Source organism: Chlorocebus sabaeus, chromosome 13 (assembly GCF_047675955.1).
Source record: "Chlorocebus sabaeus isolate Y175 chromosome 13, mChlSab1.0.hap1, whole genome shotgun sequence".
NCBI lineage: Eukaryota > Metazoa > Chordata > Mammalia > Primates > Cercopithecidae > Chlorocebus > Chlorocebus sabaeus.
Genome location: NC_132916.1, coordinates 88753624 through 88773044, shown reverse-complemented (window position 1 = coordinate 88773044; position 19421 = coordinate 88753624). Strand labels below are relative to the sequence as shown.

General features: G+C 37.4%; 1 protein-coding gene across 2 annotated transcripts in view; it reads left to right on the top strand.

Moving 5' to 3' along the window:
- The window catches only part of ZNF292 (zinc finger protein 292), a 106487-nt gene extending 87542 nt beyond the window's left edge, over nucleotides 1-18945 (top strand). For both annotated transcript variants that reach the window (XM_038002243.2, XM_008006531.3), the window contains 2 exons: nucleotides 813-954; nucleotides 9812-18945. In XM_038002243.2, coding sequence (XP_037858171.2) covers nucleotides 813-954; nucleotides 9812-16966 — 7297 coding nt within the window. In that variant the 3' untranslated portion in view covers nucleotides 16967-18945. The remainder of the gene's footprint in view (nucleotides 1-812; nucleotides 955-9811) is intronic.
- The last annotated feature ends 476 nt before the right edge of the window (nucleotides 18946-19421 follow it).

The window sequence follows — 19421 nt, the reverse complement described above, 5'->3', positions numbered from 1 at the left end:
TGGGAAATTACTGTAACATAGATTAGTGTCTTCTGGGTTTTTTGTCGGCATTGGTTTTTATATTCATCTAATAATAATAACCTTATCAATTTTAAATTTGTTAGGAGATAAAAGAGAAATGCTGTTTAAAAATCATGTCATTGATATGTTTTATATATATACACACACATACACGTACGTACACATACGTATCTTGAGCTTTCTTATTACATAAAGTTCACACGTCGCTCAAAGTTATCATCTGTGTAACTCGTTTAAATGTTAAAATGCTGGCTGGGCACGGTGGCTTATGCCTGTAATCCCAGTACTTTGGAAGGCTGAGGCGGGCAGATCACCTGAGGTCAGGAGTTTGAGACCAGCCTGGCCAACATGGTGAAACCCCATCTCTACTAAAAATAAAAAATTGGCCAGGCATGGTGGTGCGCACCTGTAATCCCAGCTACTCAGGAGCCTGAGGCACAAGAATCGCTTGAACCTGGGAGGCAGAGGTTGCAGTGAGTGGAGATTGCGCCACTGCACTCCAGCCTGGGTGACAGTGAGACTACCTCCAAAAAAAAAATGTTAGATGCTTTCCTAGTAAAAGGTAATGCTTCTCTGGGACTGAAAAATATTAATAAAATGATAAATCATATCCTGATTTTATTTGGTATTTAGATAGTTGGGATCTATTTTCTTGCATTTAAACTTAAGCATGCATATAGGATTGGAATATAAAACCAGTTTTAATTTCAAATGTAATGACTGGACTGATGTGGTCCATGATTATTACATTACTGCTCCAACTTTTCTTACTGTAACTTTTTTTTTTTAAGGGAACTTACTCTCTTTTGGAGTAAATTACAACAAAGAGTAGAACCATCTATACAAGTGTACCTTGAGAGGTGTCGTCAACTTTCTTTGTTAACGAAAACAGTATATCACATTTTCTTCCTGATTAAAGTTATTAATTCAGAGGTAAGAATAATCAGAATATTTTTAAGGTTAAAATGTATACATTATCATTAATAAAAGACTATAACTTTTATGATTTTGGCACCCTTTTCAGTGATTTTTAAAATGTTTCATTTAATCCTTTGAACATTTTCTTGTTAGTCCTTTAAGATACTTGATACAGAAAGACTTAAAAATGCAGTTGAGATCCAGGGGCTTGTTCTTACTTACCCAAAAGAAAAGTAATATATGTAATACTTAAATTATATCATTCTTCTGTTTTGGTTCTAGGTGTTACACTACTTTGGTAATTTGACTGTAGAAATTTAAAAAGTAGGCTGGGCACAGTGGCTCACACCTGTAATCCCAACACTTTGGGAGGCCGAGGTGGGCAGATCACAAGGTCAGGAGTTCGAGACCAACCTGACCAATATGGTGAAACCCTGTCTCTACTAAAAATACAAAAATTAGCCAGGTGTGGTGGCGTGCACCTGTAATCCCAGCTACTCAGGAGGCTGAGGCAGTAGAATTGCTTGAACCCAGGAGGTGGAGGTTGCAGTGAGCCGAGATCACGCCACTGCACTCGAGCCTGGGCAACAGAGCGAGACTCCATCTCAAACAAACTAACAAAAAGAAATTTTAAAAGTATAAAGAAGAATATATAGTGCTAGGTTCCTTTGCTAGCAGAAGGGAAGATTACATTATCTAAAATTCTACAAACAGCCACAAATACGTGATAAAATAAAACAAACATCTCTTTTATTGTGTAGCAGCTGAGATTGCAGGAATATTTGGGCTCAAAAGGTGAAACCTAAAAACAGGAACAGAAAGCTTGAACTGATACTGAGCCTCACCTAACCTGGAGATTGGGATAAGTTGCTACTTGCAGTAACTAAGTAGTTGGAAGTTTGATATTTACACAGGGACGGGAGATAGCTATATGGAGATAAGATCTTGGGCCAGGCCAGGGTGCTCACGCCCATAGTCCCAGTACTTTGGGAGGCCAAGGTGGGTGGATCACCTGAGGTCAGAAGTTTGAGATCAGTCTGGCCAACATGATGAAACCCCATCTCTACTAAGGTAAGTGGCGCCTGCCTGTAGTCCCTGCTGAGGTGGGAGGATGGCTTGAGCCTGAGAGACAGAGGTTACAGTGAGCCGAGATTGCACCACTGCACTCCAGCCTGGGAGACAGAGTGAGACTTGGTCTTTAAAAAAAAAAAAAAGATCTTGGGCCAGCTCTACTTGTCTGCTTGGGTAGGTAGATCTGAAACAACCACCCCCTCACCACATGTGCGCACGCATGCATACACGAGCACTACACAAAGCTGGAACCTGTGAAGTTCTGTAATTTTATTGAAAAGGTAGACTAGAAAAATAATACTGTCTAACACAGATGGATGGTAGGGAATTTTAGGTATGTCCAACTGGACTCTGGGTCAGAGGAGGAAATTCTTTAGGAAGTTATAACTACAAGTCTACCCTCGTACAGATTTGGGAACCACATTTACCCTAGCTGTATAGTTCAGAAATCCCTATGCCAAGTAAGTTAATGTTTAAGAAGGTGAGAATGAACACCTAAGATTCCTGCAGAAGGAAATGCCGAACTCCTTTGGGAGGGACATATTGTCAACACAGGTGTTTCATAAAGCCCTGCTTAACATGAGTTCACCATTAAGATTTATAAAGATACAAAACTATCTGACCTGAGTGATTTTCAGCAAAGGAATAATAGAATTACTTGCCTAATACTTTAAATAATATAATTATGGAAAAATCTGGGAAGTATATATATTTAAACACTTAAAATAAGGAATTAAAGCATGAGAAAGACAGTATCAAAATGACCAAGCATTGTAAAAAGAGTCAAAAGAACGTTTGGAAATAAACATACATAGTTATTGAAATGAAAATTTTAACAGGTAGATTATACAGATTAGACACAACTGAAGAGTGAGTTGATGAGTAGAGGTTGCATGTGTGTTTCCATTTATTTATTACTATTAAATATTAATAAATCAGAATTCCAGTTTCGTAAAGTTACTGATTTTCTTATAGTAACCTGTGTAGAAATGCAGTTGGTTTCCATTTAAATGTACACAGAAAACGCCTTCCAAAGTGCTACCATTGTGTAGAATCTAAAAACTGAGATGCAGCATGATTAAGAAGTATTTTTAAATGAATGTATAATTGTTTTTGAAAGGAAGGACCAAAAGATACTCTCCTATTCCTCTTTATAAGTACCTTTTAAAATCTGTCATTGGTCAGTAAGTCTTAGACGTATCTTCATTTTTCTCTCCTAAAAATAATTTCTCTTCATTTTCAGGAGGAAAGAATATGAATGAATCCTGCTTTCCAGTTTTTCCTCTGTCACCCTTGTTAACTTGTCCTGATTTTTCATTTATATATTGCAGTGCTGCAGTTAAAAAATAAAGTAGCTGGGCATGATCACTTGAGCCCCAGATTTCAAGACCAGCCTGGGCAACATAGCAAGACCCTGTCTCCAAAACAAAACAAACAAAAACCTGAAAGGGACCAATAATAAATTTCTTATGAAACTACTATGCAGTTTTAAATTATAGATTGTGCCACTAACTTAAAAAACAGCACGACAGAGTAGAGTAGAAAGAAGTTGAAACTAGAATCCAAACTGGGTATAAATCTTGACTTGGAATTGACCTTAATCACTGTAGGTTTCATTACTACTAAATCAGATACATTGAGGAGGTTAGGTAAAAGTGACCATCCTTCTTCAGTCTTACTCCCTACTCATAAAAAGACCATGGTGGGCCAGAGGATGGGGTGTAAAATACTAGACAAGAGCTGCTCTGTCCATTATGGTAGTCACATTTTAGTTGCTGAGTAGCTCCATGTTGCTAGTGGCTATGCCAGATATAGAACTGTGCTAGTGGACAGCACAGATATAGAACAGTCCCGTTATCACTAATAGTTCTGTCGGGTAACACTATTGCGGAGAATTTGGGTTCAGAATTAGAGTATATAAAAAAGCAGTTAAAAGTATGAATAGCTTTGGAAGTTGGCAGTGGCAGCAGCCGCCTTTTCTGTTGTTGCTTTTGTTGGTTGGTTGGTTTTTGAGAGAGTCTTCCTCTGTCATCCAGACTGGAGTGCAGTGCTGCAAATCACAGCTCACTGCAGCCTCAACTTCCCAGGCATGAGCAGTGCTCTCACCTCAGCCCCCTAAGTAGCTGGGACTGCAGGTGTGTACCATCACACTTGGCTAATTTTTTTATTTTTTGTAGAGATGGGGTCTCACGATATTGCCCAGATTTATCTCCAACTCCTGGGCTCAAGCAATTCTCCCTGCCTTGGCCTTCCAAAGTGGTAGGATTACAGATAAGAGCCACCACACGTGACCTTCGCAGCAGCCTTCTTGACAGGGATAGTATGCACCATAGTAATTGCTCTTTGCCCAAAAACCTTGCTGCTTGTTGCAAGAAATTTTTTTCCCTTTGTTTTTTTACTTTCTGAAATCTGATCAAGCAGAGGTTTTATCTTAAAACTAGGATCATAGATTATTATTATTTTAGGACTGAAGAGACCTTAAAGTTAAGCTATAGTGATTAGATTTTGGTGTAATAACTCTCTTCGTTTTCCACATAGAGGTTAACCTCGATGTAGTGATTTGGATTAACTGGTAACCCCTTTTTTTCTCTTTTTCATATGGAGCCTCCCTCTGTTGCCCAGGCTGGAGTGCAGTGGTGCAATCTCGGCTCACTGCAACCTCCATCTCCTAGGTTCAAGCGATTCTCGTGCCTCAGCCTCTTGAGAGGCCGGGATTACAGGTGGACACCACCATGCCCAGCTAATTTTTGTATTTTTAGTAAAGACCGGGTTTTACCATGTTGGCCAGGCTGGTCTCGAACTCCTGACCTCAGGTAATCTGCCCACCTCAGCCTCCCAAAGTGCTAGGATTACAGGCGTGAGCCGCTACACCCAGCCAACTGGTAACCCTAAAAAAAAAATAAAAATAAAAAATAAAAAAATTAAAACTCCAGGAATTGAAGACTATCAGCCAGCTACTCATATGTTAATTTAAAATACAGTTCGCCCTCCACATTCATGGGTTCCACATCAGTGGATTCAACCACCTACAGATTGAAAATATTTAGGGGTCAGGTGTGATGGCTCACATGTAATCCCAGCACTTTGGAAGACTTAAACCCAGGAGTTTGAGGCCAGCTTGGGTAAAACAGTGAAACCCGATCTCTACCCAAAAAAAAAAAAAAAATAGCCAAACATAGTGGTGTGCCTGTAATCCCAGCTACTCAGGAGGCTGAGATGGGAGGATCACATGAGCCTGGGAGGCAGAAATTGCAGCGAGCCAAGATCATGCCACTGAACCAGGTTCACTCCACTGCACTCCAACCTGGGTGACAAAGTGAGACCCTGTGTCAAAAAAGAAAAGGAAACAAAAATTCTATAGAGTTCCAAAAAGCAAAACCTGAATTTGCCACAAGCGTACTATGTTGAATCTATGCAAATGAAGTAATATGTAGCCATTTATTAGGTATTATAAGTAATACAGAGATGATTTAAATTATGTGAGAGGATGTCCATAGTTTATATGCAAATACTATGCCATTTTATATAAGGGACTTGAGCATTGTGGATTTTGGTATCCACAGGAATCCTGGAACCAGTGCCCCCAGATTCTGAAGGACAACTGTAATTAACATCTTAAATCCTAATTGAGATCTGCAAAGGAATTGGAGCAGATAGCTTGGGATCTTTTTATTCATATAGTATACTCTTCCCTAGACTCCTTGAGGTTTAAGAGTTAAAAAAATACATCCCTGCCTTTAAGGATTTTGTAGTCTGTTGATGGAAACTCAAAACCAATAGCAATATTATATGAGTCTTTCTACTAGAGTGGAATCTTGATCTGGTGAGGGTACATTACTTAGTGCAGTGCCTGGTATAAAAGTAGATTCTGAATGAATAAAAGAAGTGGGCCATAATAACCCACTTGTCTATTTTCGCTACTCAATTAGTAATGACTAAAGAGGGAGGAGAGAGTGTTCCTAGTCACAGAAAAAACACATAAAGTAGTATCAAGACAAATGAGAAAATGGAATATTTGGGTAACTACAGGTAGCTCAGTTGTTTGAGTGGAGGGAAAGATAAAAGAGGAAACTAATAACAGATGAGGCAGTGGTCAGACTGTGAAGTCCTTTTTGTATTCCACACTAAGGTTTGTATTTTATTCTGAAATATGTGGTAATTATTCAAAGAGTTTTAAAACCGGGTAAAACGTGATGTTAAGAGTGGGTAGGGAAGGACTGGATGGGATGTTATGTGGGAAACTAAAAGCAACATGTAAGCCTTGGATAGCTTTAGGTCAAGAATACTAGGCAGCCAGAGGAAAGGAACAGAAAAGGCAATGGGAAGAAGGTACAAAAGACAAACCTTTCTGTTTTCCAGAACTTGTCTGGTGCTGTTCTTTTCCTGGAAAGGGGTTGAGTGTCTGTTCCTCCTCTGAATTCATGTCACTTAGCTTTCTGTTCCTGTGACTCATAAATTTAAGCTTGTGCTATTAGTATTTATGATTAACTTACGAATTAAGTAGATTTTTCTGGGCAAATCACTTAATTACGTTGTCTTTATAGAAAATTATTGTGAATTCAAATTCAACTTTTAAAACTTACCTGCCGTATAGCCAGTTTATGATTTGAATGTTGCCTGTTCACTTATTTTCAAGTACACACATGAAAGGTCAGAAGAAAAAAAATTGTAAAATATAGTTTATTTTGTTTCTTTGACATTATGTAAAGGTTTCAGGTTTAATTACAACATGAAAATGTTTTTAAAGCAAATTTATTGAGGCGCCTCACCGTTAATGAATCGAAATGAACCTTCGAATTTAGTCGCAGACTGGATTAGAATAGAATGTCAGTGGAATTCCCCTTTTAAATAGTTTAGGTGTGTCTTGTGAGCAATAAATAGAATTCTTTTTTGTTGTTTTTGTTTTTGTTTTTGTTTTGAGATGGAGTCTTGCTCTGTCGCCCAGGCTGGAGTGCAGTGGCGCAATCTCGGCTCACTGCAAGCTCCGCCTCCTGGATTCACGCCATTCTCCTGCCTCAGCCTCCTGAGTAGCTGGGACTACAGGCGCCTGCCACCACGCCTGGCTGATTTTTTTTTGTATTTTTAGTAGTCACCGGGTTTCACCGTGTTAGCCAGGATGGTCTCGATCTCCTGACCTCATTATCCGCCTGTCTCGGCCTCCGAAAGTGCTGGGATTACAGACATGAGCCACTGCACCTGGCCAATAAGTAGAATTCTTACCAGCTTTTGCCATTCCTGGAGAAGAGGCTCAACATTCATATGATACAAATAGTTATCTTCTGCAAGACAGATACCCTTCATCCAGAAATCCTTCATTCTCTGAATCTTTTTTTTTTTTTTTTTTTTTTTTGAGACAGAGTTTCGCTCTTGTTGCCCAGGCTGGAGTGCAGTGGCACAGTCTCAGCTCACAGCAACCTCCACCTTCTGTGTTCAAGTGATTCTCCTGCCTTACCCTCCTCAGTAGCTGGGATTACAGGTGCCCGCCACCACACCCAGCTAATTTTTTCTATTTTTAGTAGAGACTGGGTTTCATCATGTTGGCCAGGCTGGTCTCGGACTTCTGACATCAGGTGATCCACCTGCCTCAGCCTCCCAAAGTGCAGGGATTACAGGCATGAGCCACAATGCCGGGCCTCTCTGAATCCTTTTTAAAATTCATTTATTTCTCCATCATTTCCTGAATTTCTGAAGAATCACACCCCTTCTCAGAACTTTCACCAGTAAGAACTTGTACGAGTTCTTCTGACATTATTATATGTGCCTTCAGTATTACTTTTAATCATCTTTATGGTTTACTTGGCCATTAAGTCCTCCCAGACTTATTTGTGCCTTTCCGTGTGTAGAATGCAGCTTCACAGACCACCGGTAATTTTTTTCTTTCTTGCATATCGTAATAGAGGAGTGACCTAATTGTTCACCCTTAGCAGCCCCATAAGGCATGTAACAGAGATGCAGATGTTTTACTGTACAAGTTTTAAGGCACAGATCTATCTAGGAATAGTATAATATATACAAGTTTATATGAAATCTAGAGACACCCATATGGTCCCACTTCGTTCCCAGTTTTCATCTTCCCTGTCATTTTTTTAAAATTATTATTCTTTTTAAGAGACAGGGTCTTGCTCTGTTGCCCAGGCTGGAGTGCAGTGTGCAATCCTAGCTTGCTGCAGCCTCAAATTCCCAATTTCAAGCAATCCTCCTGCCTTAGCCTTCTGAGTAACTAGGATTACAGGCACATGCTACCATGCCCAGCTAATTTTTTGTTTGTTTGTTTTGGTAGAGATGGGGTCTTTCTGTATTGCCCAGGCTGATCTCAAACTCTTGGCCTCAATCAGTCCTTCCCACCTTGCCTTCCCAAAGCACTGGGATTACAGGCATAAGCCATGAGCCACCATGCCCAGCCTTTTTGTTTTTTTGGAGACAGGGTCTCACTTTGTCACCCAGGCTGGATTGCAGTGGTGCGATCTCTGCTCACTGCAGCCTCAGCCTTCCAGGTTCAAGTGATCCTCCTTTCTCACCCCCACAGGTAGCTGAGACTACAGCTGTATACCACCACACCTGGCAAATTTTTGTACTTTTTGTAGAGATGGGGTCTCCCTATGTTGCCCAGGCTGGTCTCAAACTCCTGAGCTCAAGTGATCCTCCTGCCTCAAAGCCTTCCAAAGTGTTTGGATTATAAGCATGTGCCACCGCCCCCAGCCTAGCCTATCATTTTAAAAATAGGTCTCATCATGCTATTCTTTCTATTCATTTTCTTTTTGGTCATTGTGCTCTTGCTGTTTCTAAAATCAAGGCCAATTCAGTATCCCAGGCTCCTTTTCCTTTTAAGTAAAAATATGTTTGCCCTACAAGTTTAAGCTTGTTTTGGTATAATATTTACTTCTTAACTTATGATAATACAGGCCCTATCAGTTCTCTCTACCTATTTTCTTTGTTGCCTTTTGATCCTGTATCATACATATTTTATTCCAATGAATGTGGCCACATCCTGTGGCTATCTTATTTCTCATTTATCTTTGTTCCCTTCTTGTCTTTAAAACCTATTTTTATCTCTTTACTCTATGTGTCTTTCAAATGACTCTTACCTTTGTTATTGCTATCTAATAATAATAGTTTAAGATGCTAATTCAAAAGAAAAAGTGTGTTGGGCTATGTCTACCCCTACTTCTAATTCTTAAGCTGGTCCCGCTATGAGGTAGGTAATTTGACATTCGCTTTTATGATAGCACTAGAATCTCCACTATTAGGGATTAGTACCTTATTTTATAGAAGCAAACTATTTCAGTACTGATAAGTTTGGAAATACGGGGATGTTCTCAGTTTTATAATTAGATTAGGAGGGTTTTGTTTCAGAAAGATTGCTTATGCAAACAGGAAGAGTTACAATAAGGATGACATTTATTGATCATTTACTATGTGCCAGACATTATACTAAACTATAACACATACTTAATCTTCTTTAATACGGCAATTTAATGAAGTTTAAGTGCTGTTTTGACCTCTGTTTTATAAGTGGGATATAAAAGGTCAAAAAAGTTAAATTAACTTCCAAGTTTGCCTAGCCATTAAATAATTTCATACCCAGGTCTTAGCTTCTAATACTTATGCATTTTCTGCCATTCTATGCAGTTCATTTTACATACACACATAACAGACTAAGCTGCAGTGCTTTAGAAGGGGAATCCTTTCATAAGCTGCTATTGTAAGATTTGAGAAAAATCTCAATCTTAACTAAATTCTGAAATAAATTAGTGTTGATTAGTGTAGCTTAAATTAACATTTCCTATTTGCTTTTTCACAGACTGAAGGGGCTGGACTTGCTACCTGTATAGAACTGTGTGTAAAAGCTCTTCGCTTGGAGTCTACAGAAAATACTGAAGTGAAAATATCTATTTGCAAGACCATTTCATGTTTGTTGCCTGATGATCTGGAAGTAAAACGTGCTTGTCAACTGAGTGAATTTCTTATTGAGCCTACAGTAGATGCGTATTATGCTGTGGAAATGTTGTATAATCAGCCAGACCAGAAATATGATGAAGAGAATCTTCCAATACCAAATTCTCTACGCTGTGAGCTGTTACTTGTATTGAAAACTCAGTGGCCCTTTGATCCAGAATTCTGGGATTGGAAAACCTTGAAACGACAATGCCTTGCATTAATGGGGGAAGAAGCATCCATTGTGTCTTCAATAGATGAACTGAATGACAGTGAAGTATATGAAAAAGTAGACTACCAAGAAGAGAGTAAAGAAACTTCTATGAATGGACTTTCTGGTGGAGTTGGTGCTAATTCTGGCCTTCTTAAAGACATTGGTGATGAAAAGCAGAAGAAGAGAGAGATAAAACAGTTAAGAGAGAGGGGATTTATATCTGCTAGGTTTAGGAATTGGCAAGCCTACATGCAGTATTGTGTGTTGTGTGACAAAGAATTCCTTGGTCACAGAATAGTACGACATGCTCAGAAACATTACAAAGATGGAATTTATAGTTGCCCCATATGTGCAAAGAACTTTAATTCTAAAGAAACTTTTGTCCCTCATGTCACACTGCATGTTAAACAATCTAGTAAAGAGAGACTAGCAGCTATGAAACCATTAAGAAGATTGGGAAGGCCTCCAAAGATCACAACTGCCAATGAAAATCAGAAGACTAATACTGTGGCTAAACAGGAGCAGCGACCTATAAAAAAGAATAGTCTCTATTCAACAGATTTTATAGTGTTTAATGACAATGATGGTTCAGACGATGAGAATGATGACAAAGATAAATCCTATGAGCCAGAAGTGATTCCAGTCCAGAAACCAGTACCTGTCAATGAATTTAATTGCCCTGTAACTTTTTGTAAAAAGGGCTTTAAGTACTTTAAAAATTTAATTGCTCATGTAAAGGGGCATAAAGATAATGAAGATGCTAAGCGCTTTCTTGAAATGCAGAGCAAAAAAGTTATTTGCCAGTACTGTAGGCGGCATTTTGTGAGTGTTACTCATCTCAATGATCACTTACAGATGCACTGTGGCAGTAAACCATATATCTGTATACAGATGAAATGTAAAGCTGGTTTTAATAGTTATGCCGAGCTTTTAACCCACCGAAAGGAGCATCAAGTCTTTAGAGCAAAATGTATGTTTCCTAAATGTGGAAGAATTTTTTCAGAAGCTTATTTACTGTATGATCATGAAGCACAACATTATAATACGTACACTTGCAAGTTCACAGGTTGTGGCAAAGTTTATCGTTCTCAGGGTGAGCTGGAAAAGCATCTGGATGATCACAGTACTCCTCCTGAAAAAGTGCTGCCTCCTGAAGCCCAACTTAATTCATCTGGAGATTCCATTCAGCCTTCTGAAGTGAATCAGAACACAGCAGAGAATACTGAGAAAGAAAGATCTGTGCTTCCTTCAGAAAATAACATTGAAAACAGCTTACTAGCAGATAGAAGTGATGCTTGGGATAAAAGCAAAGCAGAATCAACTGTGACCAAACAAGACCAGATTTCTGCCTCTGAGCTCAGGCAAGTTAATGGACCATTGTCAAATGGTTTGGAAAACTCTGCTACTACTCCTCTGCTTCAATCCAGTGAAGTAGCTGTGTCCATTAAGGTGTCTCTCAATCAGGGGATTGAGGATAACTTTGGAAAGCAAGAAAACTCAACTGTGGAAGGCAATGGTGAATCTCTGGTCACAGACTTACATACACCAGTTGAAGATACTTGTAATGATTTATGTCATCCAGGTTTCCAGGAGAGAAAAGAACAAGATTGCTTTAATGAAGCCCAGGTTACTCAGAATTCTTTATTAAATTCAGAAACTCTCAAAATAGGTGACCTTACCCCACAAAACTTAGAAAGACAAGTGAACAACTTGATGACCTTTTCTGTGCAAAATCAGGCAGGATTTCAAAACAATTTACCAACTTCCAAATTTGAATGTGGAGATAATGTTAAAACATCATCCAATCTTTATAATTTACCTCTTAAGACATTAGAAAGTATTGCATTTGTTCCGCCACAGCCCAATCTAAGTAATTCATTAGGAACCCCATCAGTGCCTGCAAAAGCTCCAGTTCAGAAATTCAGCTGCCAGGTCGAGGGATGTACTCGAACCTATAACTCTTCACAGAGTATTGGGAAACACATGAAGACAGCACACCCTGACCAATATGCTGCATTTAAAATGCAGCGCAAAAATAAAAAAGGTCAGAAAGCTAACAACTTAAATACACCAAATAATGGAAAGTTTGTTTATTTTTTGCCATCACCGGTGAACAGCTCAAATAATGCATTTTTTACATCACAGACCAAAGCCAATGGGAATCCTACTTGTTCGGCCCAGTTGCAGCATGTCTCGCCTCCCATTTTTCCAGCTCATTTAGCAAGTGTGTCAACTCCATTGTTGTCCTCAATGGAAAGTGTCATAAATCCAAATATAACTTCTCAGGATAAAAATGAACAAGGTGGTATGTTATGTTCCCAAATGGAAAATTTACCTAATACTGCCTTGCCAGCACAAATGGAAGATCTAACCAAAACAGTTCTGCCTTTGAATATTGACAGTGGCTCAGATCCTTTCCTTCCTTTACCTGCAGAAAGTAGTTCAATGTCTCTCTTCCCTTCACCAGCAGATAGTGGGACTAATTCTGTTTTTTCCCAACTGGAAAATAATACAAATCATTATTCCTCACAGATGGAAGGAAACACTAATTCCTCCTTTCTAAAGGGGGGTAATGGTGAAAATGCAGTTTTTCCTTCACAAGTGAATGTTGCAGATAATTTCAGTAGCACCAATGACCAACAGTCTGCACCTGAAAAAGTTAAAAAAGACCGTGGGCGGGGCCCAAATGGGAAGGAAAGAAAACCTAAGCACAACAAAAGGGCTAAATGGCCTGCAATTATCAGAGATGGGAAATTTATCTGTAGCAGGTGTTACAGGGCTTTTACTAATCCCAGATCACTGGGTGGGCACTTATCCAAGCGATCTTACTGTAAACCACTGGATGGAGCCGAAATTGCTCAAGAACTTCTACAGAGTAATGGACAGCCTTCTCTTCTTGCCAGCATGATTCTCTCCACAAATGCAGTAAATTTGCAGCAGCCACAACAATCTACCTTCAATCCAGAAGCATGTTTTAAAGATCCATCATTTCTACAGCTGCTTGCTGCTGAAAATCGCTCACCAACATTTTTACCAAATACATTTCCTCGACCTGGCGTGACTAACTTCAATACCAGTGTCAGTCAAGAAGGTAGTGAAATTATTAAACAGGCTTTGGAAACTGCTGGCATTCCCAGTACATTTGAGGGTGCCGAGATGCTTTCTCATGTTTCAACAGGTTGTGTCTCTGATACACCACAAGTAAATGCAACAGTGATGCCAAATCCAACTGTACCACCCCTGTTGCAGACTGTATGCCATCCAAACACCTTGCTGACCAACCAGAATAGGACATCAAACTCCAAAACTTCCTCCATTGAGGAATGTAGCAGCTTGCCTGTTTTTCCAACAAATGACTTACTACTGAAGACTGTTGAAAATGGTTTGTGCTCTAGTTCATTTCCTAATTCTGGTGGGCCATCACAAAATTTTACCAGTAACAGTTCTCGTGTTTCTGTTATAAGTGGTCCTCAGAACACAAGATCCAGTCATTTAAATAAAAAGGGAAACAGTGCTTCTAAGAGAAGAAAGAAAGTTGCTCCTCCACTAATTGCACCTAATTCGTCCCAAAACTTGGTAACAAGTGACTTAACAACAATGGGACTCATAGCAAAGAGTGTTGAAATCCCAGCTACTAACCTTCACTCAAATGTAATTCCAAGTTGTGAACCTCAGAGTTTGGTGGAAAATCTAACACAAAAGTTAAATAATGTTAACAATCAGTTATTTATGACTGATGTAAAAGAGAATTTTAAAACCAGTATTGAGTCCCATACAGTGTTAGCCCCTTTAACATTAAAAACTGAAAATGGTGATTCCCAAATGATGGCTTTGAATTCATGCACAACTTCAATAAATTCTGATTTGCAGATTTCTGAAGACAATGTTATACAAAACTTTGAGAAGACTCTTGAAATTATTAAAACTGCTATGAATTCTCAAATACTTGAGGTAAAAAGTGGATCTCAGGGTGCTGGTGAAACATCACAAAATGCTCAAATAAATTATAACATTCAGCTTCCTTCAGTAAACACTGTGCAAAATAACAAATTACCTGATTCTTCTCAGTTTTCCTCCTTTATAAGCGTCATACCAACAAAAAGTAACATTCCTCAGTCTGAAGTATCACATAAGGAGGATCAAATACAGGAAATTTTAGAAGGCTTACAGAAACTAAAATTAGAAAATGACCTGTCCCCTCCAGCATCCCAGTGTGTACTGATAAATACATCAGTGACACTGACTCCCACGCCTGTTAAATCAACTGCAGATGTCACAGTTGTTCAGCCAGTTTCTGAAATGATAAACATTCAATTTAATGACAAAGTTAATAAACCCTTTGTGTGTCAAAACCAAGGCTGTAACTACAGTGCTATGACAAAGGATGCACTATTTAAGCACTATGGTAAAATTCATCAGTACACTCCAGAAATGATTCTTGAAATTAAGAAGAATCAATTGAAATTTGCTCCCTTTAAATGTGTAGTACCTACATGTACAAAAACATTTACAAGAAATTCTAACCTCCGGGCACACTGTCAATTGGTGCATCATTTTACAACTGAAGAAATGGTAAAGTTAAAAATTAAAAGGCCTTATGGAAGAAAATCTCAGAGTGAAAATTTGTCGGCCCCACGAAGTACACAAGTGAAAAAACAGCTAGCTATGACAGAGGAAAATAAAAAGGAATCTCAGCCTGCTTTAGAATTGAGAGCAGAGACCCAAACTACCCACAGTAATGTAGCAGTGATCCCAGAAAAACAACTTGTAGAAAAAAAAAGCCCTGACAAAATAGAAAGTTCTTTACAGGTGATTACAGTTACTTCAGAACAATGTAATACAAATGCACTCACAAACATACAAACCAAAGGACGGAAAATTAGGAGGCATAAAAAAGAAAAGGAGGAGAAAAAACGGAAGAAGCCAGTTTCCCAATCCCTTGAGTTTCCAACAAGATACAGTCCTTACAGACCTTATCGATGTGTTCACCAGGGATGCTTTGCTGCCTTTACGATACAGCAAAACTTGATTCTCCATTACCAGGCTGTACACAAATCAGATCTACCTGCATTTTCAGCAGAGGTCGAAGAGGAAAGTGAAGCTGGTAAAGAAAGTGAAGAAACTGAAACTAAACAAACTTTGAAAGAATTTCGATGTCAGGTAAGTGACTGTTCTCGAATTTTCCAAGCAATTACTGGCCTAATACAACACTACATGAAACTTCATGAAATGACTCCTGAAGAAATTGAAAGTATGACTGCTTCAGTGGATGTTGGGAAATTTCCGTGTGACCAGTTAGAGTGTAAATCTTCATTTACTACATATTTGAACTATGTTGTTCATCTAGAGGCAGACCATGGAATTGGACTAAGGGCAAGTAAAACCGAAGAAGATGGTGTATACAAATGTGATTGTGAAGGCTGTGACCGTATATATGCAACCCGGTCAAATCTCCTCCGACACATTTTTAATAAGCATAATGACAAACATAAGGCTCATTTGATTCGCCCAAGAAGATTAACACCTGGCCAGGAAAATATGTCAAGCAAGGCAAACCAGGAAAAATCAAAGTCTAAACATAGGGGGACGAAACACAGCAGATGTGGAAAAGAAGGAATAAAAATGCCCAAGACCAAACGAAAGAAAAAAAATAATTTAGAAAACAAGAATGCAAAGATTGTGCAGATTGAAGAAAATAAGCCTTATTCTCTGAAACGTGGGAAGCATGTATATTCTATAAAGGCTAGAAATGATGCCCTGTCTGAGTGTACAAGCAGATTTGTAACCCAGTATCCATGTATGATAAAGGGATGTACTTCGGTTGTTACAAGTGAAAGCAATATAATTAGACATTATAAGTGCCATAAATTATCTAAGGCATTTACATCACAACACCGAAATCTTCTTATTGTATTCAAACGGTGTTGCAACTCACAAGTAAAGGAAACGTCTGAGCAAGAAGGTGCTAAGAATGATGTGAAAGATTCTGACACGTGTGTATCAGAGAGCAATGATAATTCAAGAACAACAGCTACAGTTTCACAAAAGGAAGTTGAAAAAAATGAAAAAGATGAAATGGATGAACTAACAGAATTGTTTATTACAAAATTAATAAATGAAGATAGCACAAGTGTAGAGACCCAGGCTATTACTTCTTCAAATGTGAGTAACGATTTTCAGGAAGATAACCCCTGCCAGTCAGAAAGACAAAAAGCAAGTAATTTGAAGAGAGTTAATAAAGAAAAAAATGCCTCACAAAATAAAAAAAGGAAAGTTGAAAAAGCTGAACCAGCATCGGCAGCTGAGTTAAGTAGCGTGCGTAAAGAAGAAGAAACTGCTGTTGCCATTCAAACCACTGAGGAGCATCCTGCATCTTTTGACTGGAGCTCTTTTAAGCCAATGGGATTTGAAGTATCATTTCTGAAGTTTCTTGAGGAGTCTGCAGTGAAGCAGAAGAAAAATATTGACAAAGACCATCCAAATACTGGAAACAAAAAAGGATCCCATTCAAATTCAAGAAAAAATATTGATAAGACTGCTGTGACTAGTGGAAATCATGTATGTCCTTGTAAAGAAAGCGAAACGTTTGTACAGTTTGCCAATCCATCACAGCTTCAGTGCAGTGATAACGTAAAAATTGTTTTAGACAAGAATCTTAAAGATTGCACTGAGCTTGTCTTAAAGCAGCTTCAGGAAATGAAACCTACCGTCAGTCTGAAAAAACTTGAAGTACATTCAAATGATCCAGATATGTCTGTTGTGAAAGATATCAGTATAGGTAAAGCCACAGGCAGAGGTCAGTACTGATAATTAATGTAGTATAAATACATCATTTACCATTTTATTTTAAATAGGAAGCCATCAAGCATGCTAGAATTGTGGAACTTTCATTATATTTTTTGTTGTCATGAATTAACCTGGCCAAAAACAACAAAAAAAAAAAAAACAAAAAAAAACATGACATTGTCATGTAAAACTTTTTTTTTTATCCCTATGGGACTTGAGGAACAGAATCAGTACTTCAGTTATTGTAAATAGCTAAACCTCAAATTTCTATCACCCAATTGCCCTTTTCATGAACTAAACAATTATCTGTGTGATTGGTATGTTTCACCAGGTCACTGCTCATGTATAACAGTACTCTTTATTTGTAGATACCTTTTTTGTATATATTTATTATTGTAAATCATGTGCTGCCACCAGCAGTCTGTAAGTCTAAACTATTAAATGACACATTTATATTTGGAATTTTAATTTTTAACTAAGCGATCAAGTTTTTTAAATTGTTCTTTTATTGTTTTAAATTAAGAACTTTTTGAACTAAAACCAGAAACTCTGCCATAGTTCATTGATTTTTACATGAAACATTTATTTACAAGATGATATCAAGATTACTTTTCACAAAATAGGCACATTATATCAACACTTTGCTCTGCTTTGTAAATTTGCCATCCAGGATTTTGGGGTGGTATTCATGTGAAATTAAAGCAGATTCTTTAGCAGTTTCCTATAGCTACAATTTTGCTTTTTTTTTTTTTCCTCATTGCTTCTAATTGGATATAGTTACTATGAGTCCATGAAATATAATGGAAATGTGAATAAAGAATTTACTACATTGAAGATTTTAAACATTTGGTATTAAAAAAAAAAAAATCCTTTGTGAATGTGATAGAAAACTAGTAGTGTGGAGCAGTGTAAATATTTGAGGTGGTGATTTGTGAAGTAGCCCAGTATTGCCTTAAATAAAATCACATTTCATTTCTTGTTTTATACATGTGATCTTATAAAGATTTTTTGTTTTGTTTTCCATTTTCTGAGATTTATAGATTGGTGTATAGCTTTAAACTGTATAAAGTTTTGTGGAAAGATTTTTTTAAACATTTTTATAAATCTTAAAATTGATATCATCAAAGTGAGCCCATCTTGTGTTTATAAAATACAAGAGTCCTTAACATTTATAATTACATAGATAAAACACTTTCTATAAGGAAGTTGGATGTTTTGATTTTACTGTTTATAGATGTTAGATTGTACAGATTTGTCTGTATTTCTCACCATATCTAATGATACTTTTTTCATTAGATTGGTCTTCAAGAGCAGTATTAGTTACAATTATTTTGGTTATTCAGTATATAGTTAGCTCTTACAGTTTAGCTTTATTCACCATATTTATACTGTGGATTCACAGCCAGAGGTAGAGGTTATTCCAGGAGAGTTGATGACCTTCATTTAAAGTCCAACTAAAATCAGTACTAGAAACAAAAGAAAACATCCTTGCAATATTTACTTTTGTTTCTGTTTGCCATAAATAGTAACATTGGTTTTTTTATTTTGTGTTTGTTATAAAACAGTTGCATTCACAATATTATTGGCCTGAGATATTGATGATATTGTGATGGTATGAAAATGTGTACATTCCCTGTGCAACATCAGATTTGCAGGAAAAATGAAGCACTTACTGAAATCGCTGGTACTCTGAATAAATAAGCATGGTCAAGGAGTGAACTATTTTCTTTTGGAAATTTCTTTTTAATTTTTATTATTAAAGTATAATTTTATTTTTAGGGCCTTTTGGGTTTTATTGACTAGTTCATTTCACCTCTTTAAGACTTACTACCAATAAGCATAAAACTTGACACGTTAAAATCCCTGCCCTTTGGTAAGCCCACTGTTATTTATTAAAATAAAAGTTATTTTATGGGTGATTAATACATGGGTTTTCTTTTTCCTAAATTAACAATAATTTAAATAACTGAGTAATTTTAATATTAAATTTTTGTTAACAACTGAATGTTTCCATACAGTTTTCTTAGAAGTTGACCTAGCTCTTAAAGGTGAGCACTTGGCAAAACTACTCATATAGCACAGTAGCAAGTAAGTTTATTTCTGATCATTGTAACTATGAGCCACTGTTAAGTGAAAATGCCAGTGTATTGGGGCTTTTCTTTTGCTCATTAGCTTAAGAAAATTTATAACTAGACATTTCTGTAATTGTTCTACATGTCATGGGGAAGAGTTTGCCAACATTTAATGAAATTTTTATATTCCAGGTAATGTATGCTAAAGGTAGTTATGAGAGAGTGGGCTTTTTAGCATGAAACAGAAAAATCAAATTATGGTAAAAAAAAAAATAGATATGAATTTAAAGAACAGCATGTTGGTAAATTTTGATATGGAATGTAATGTCTAAGTATTAAAAAAGAATCATAAAATATATTTTTTTCATGGTATACTTTTCCCCACCTATTGTCTTGAGATATCT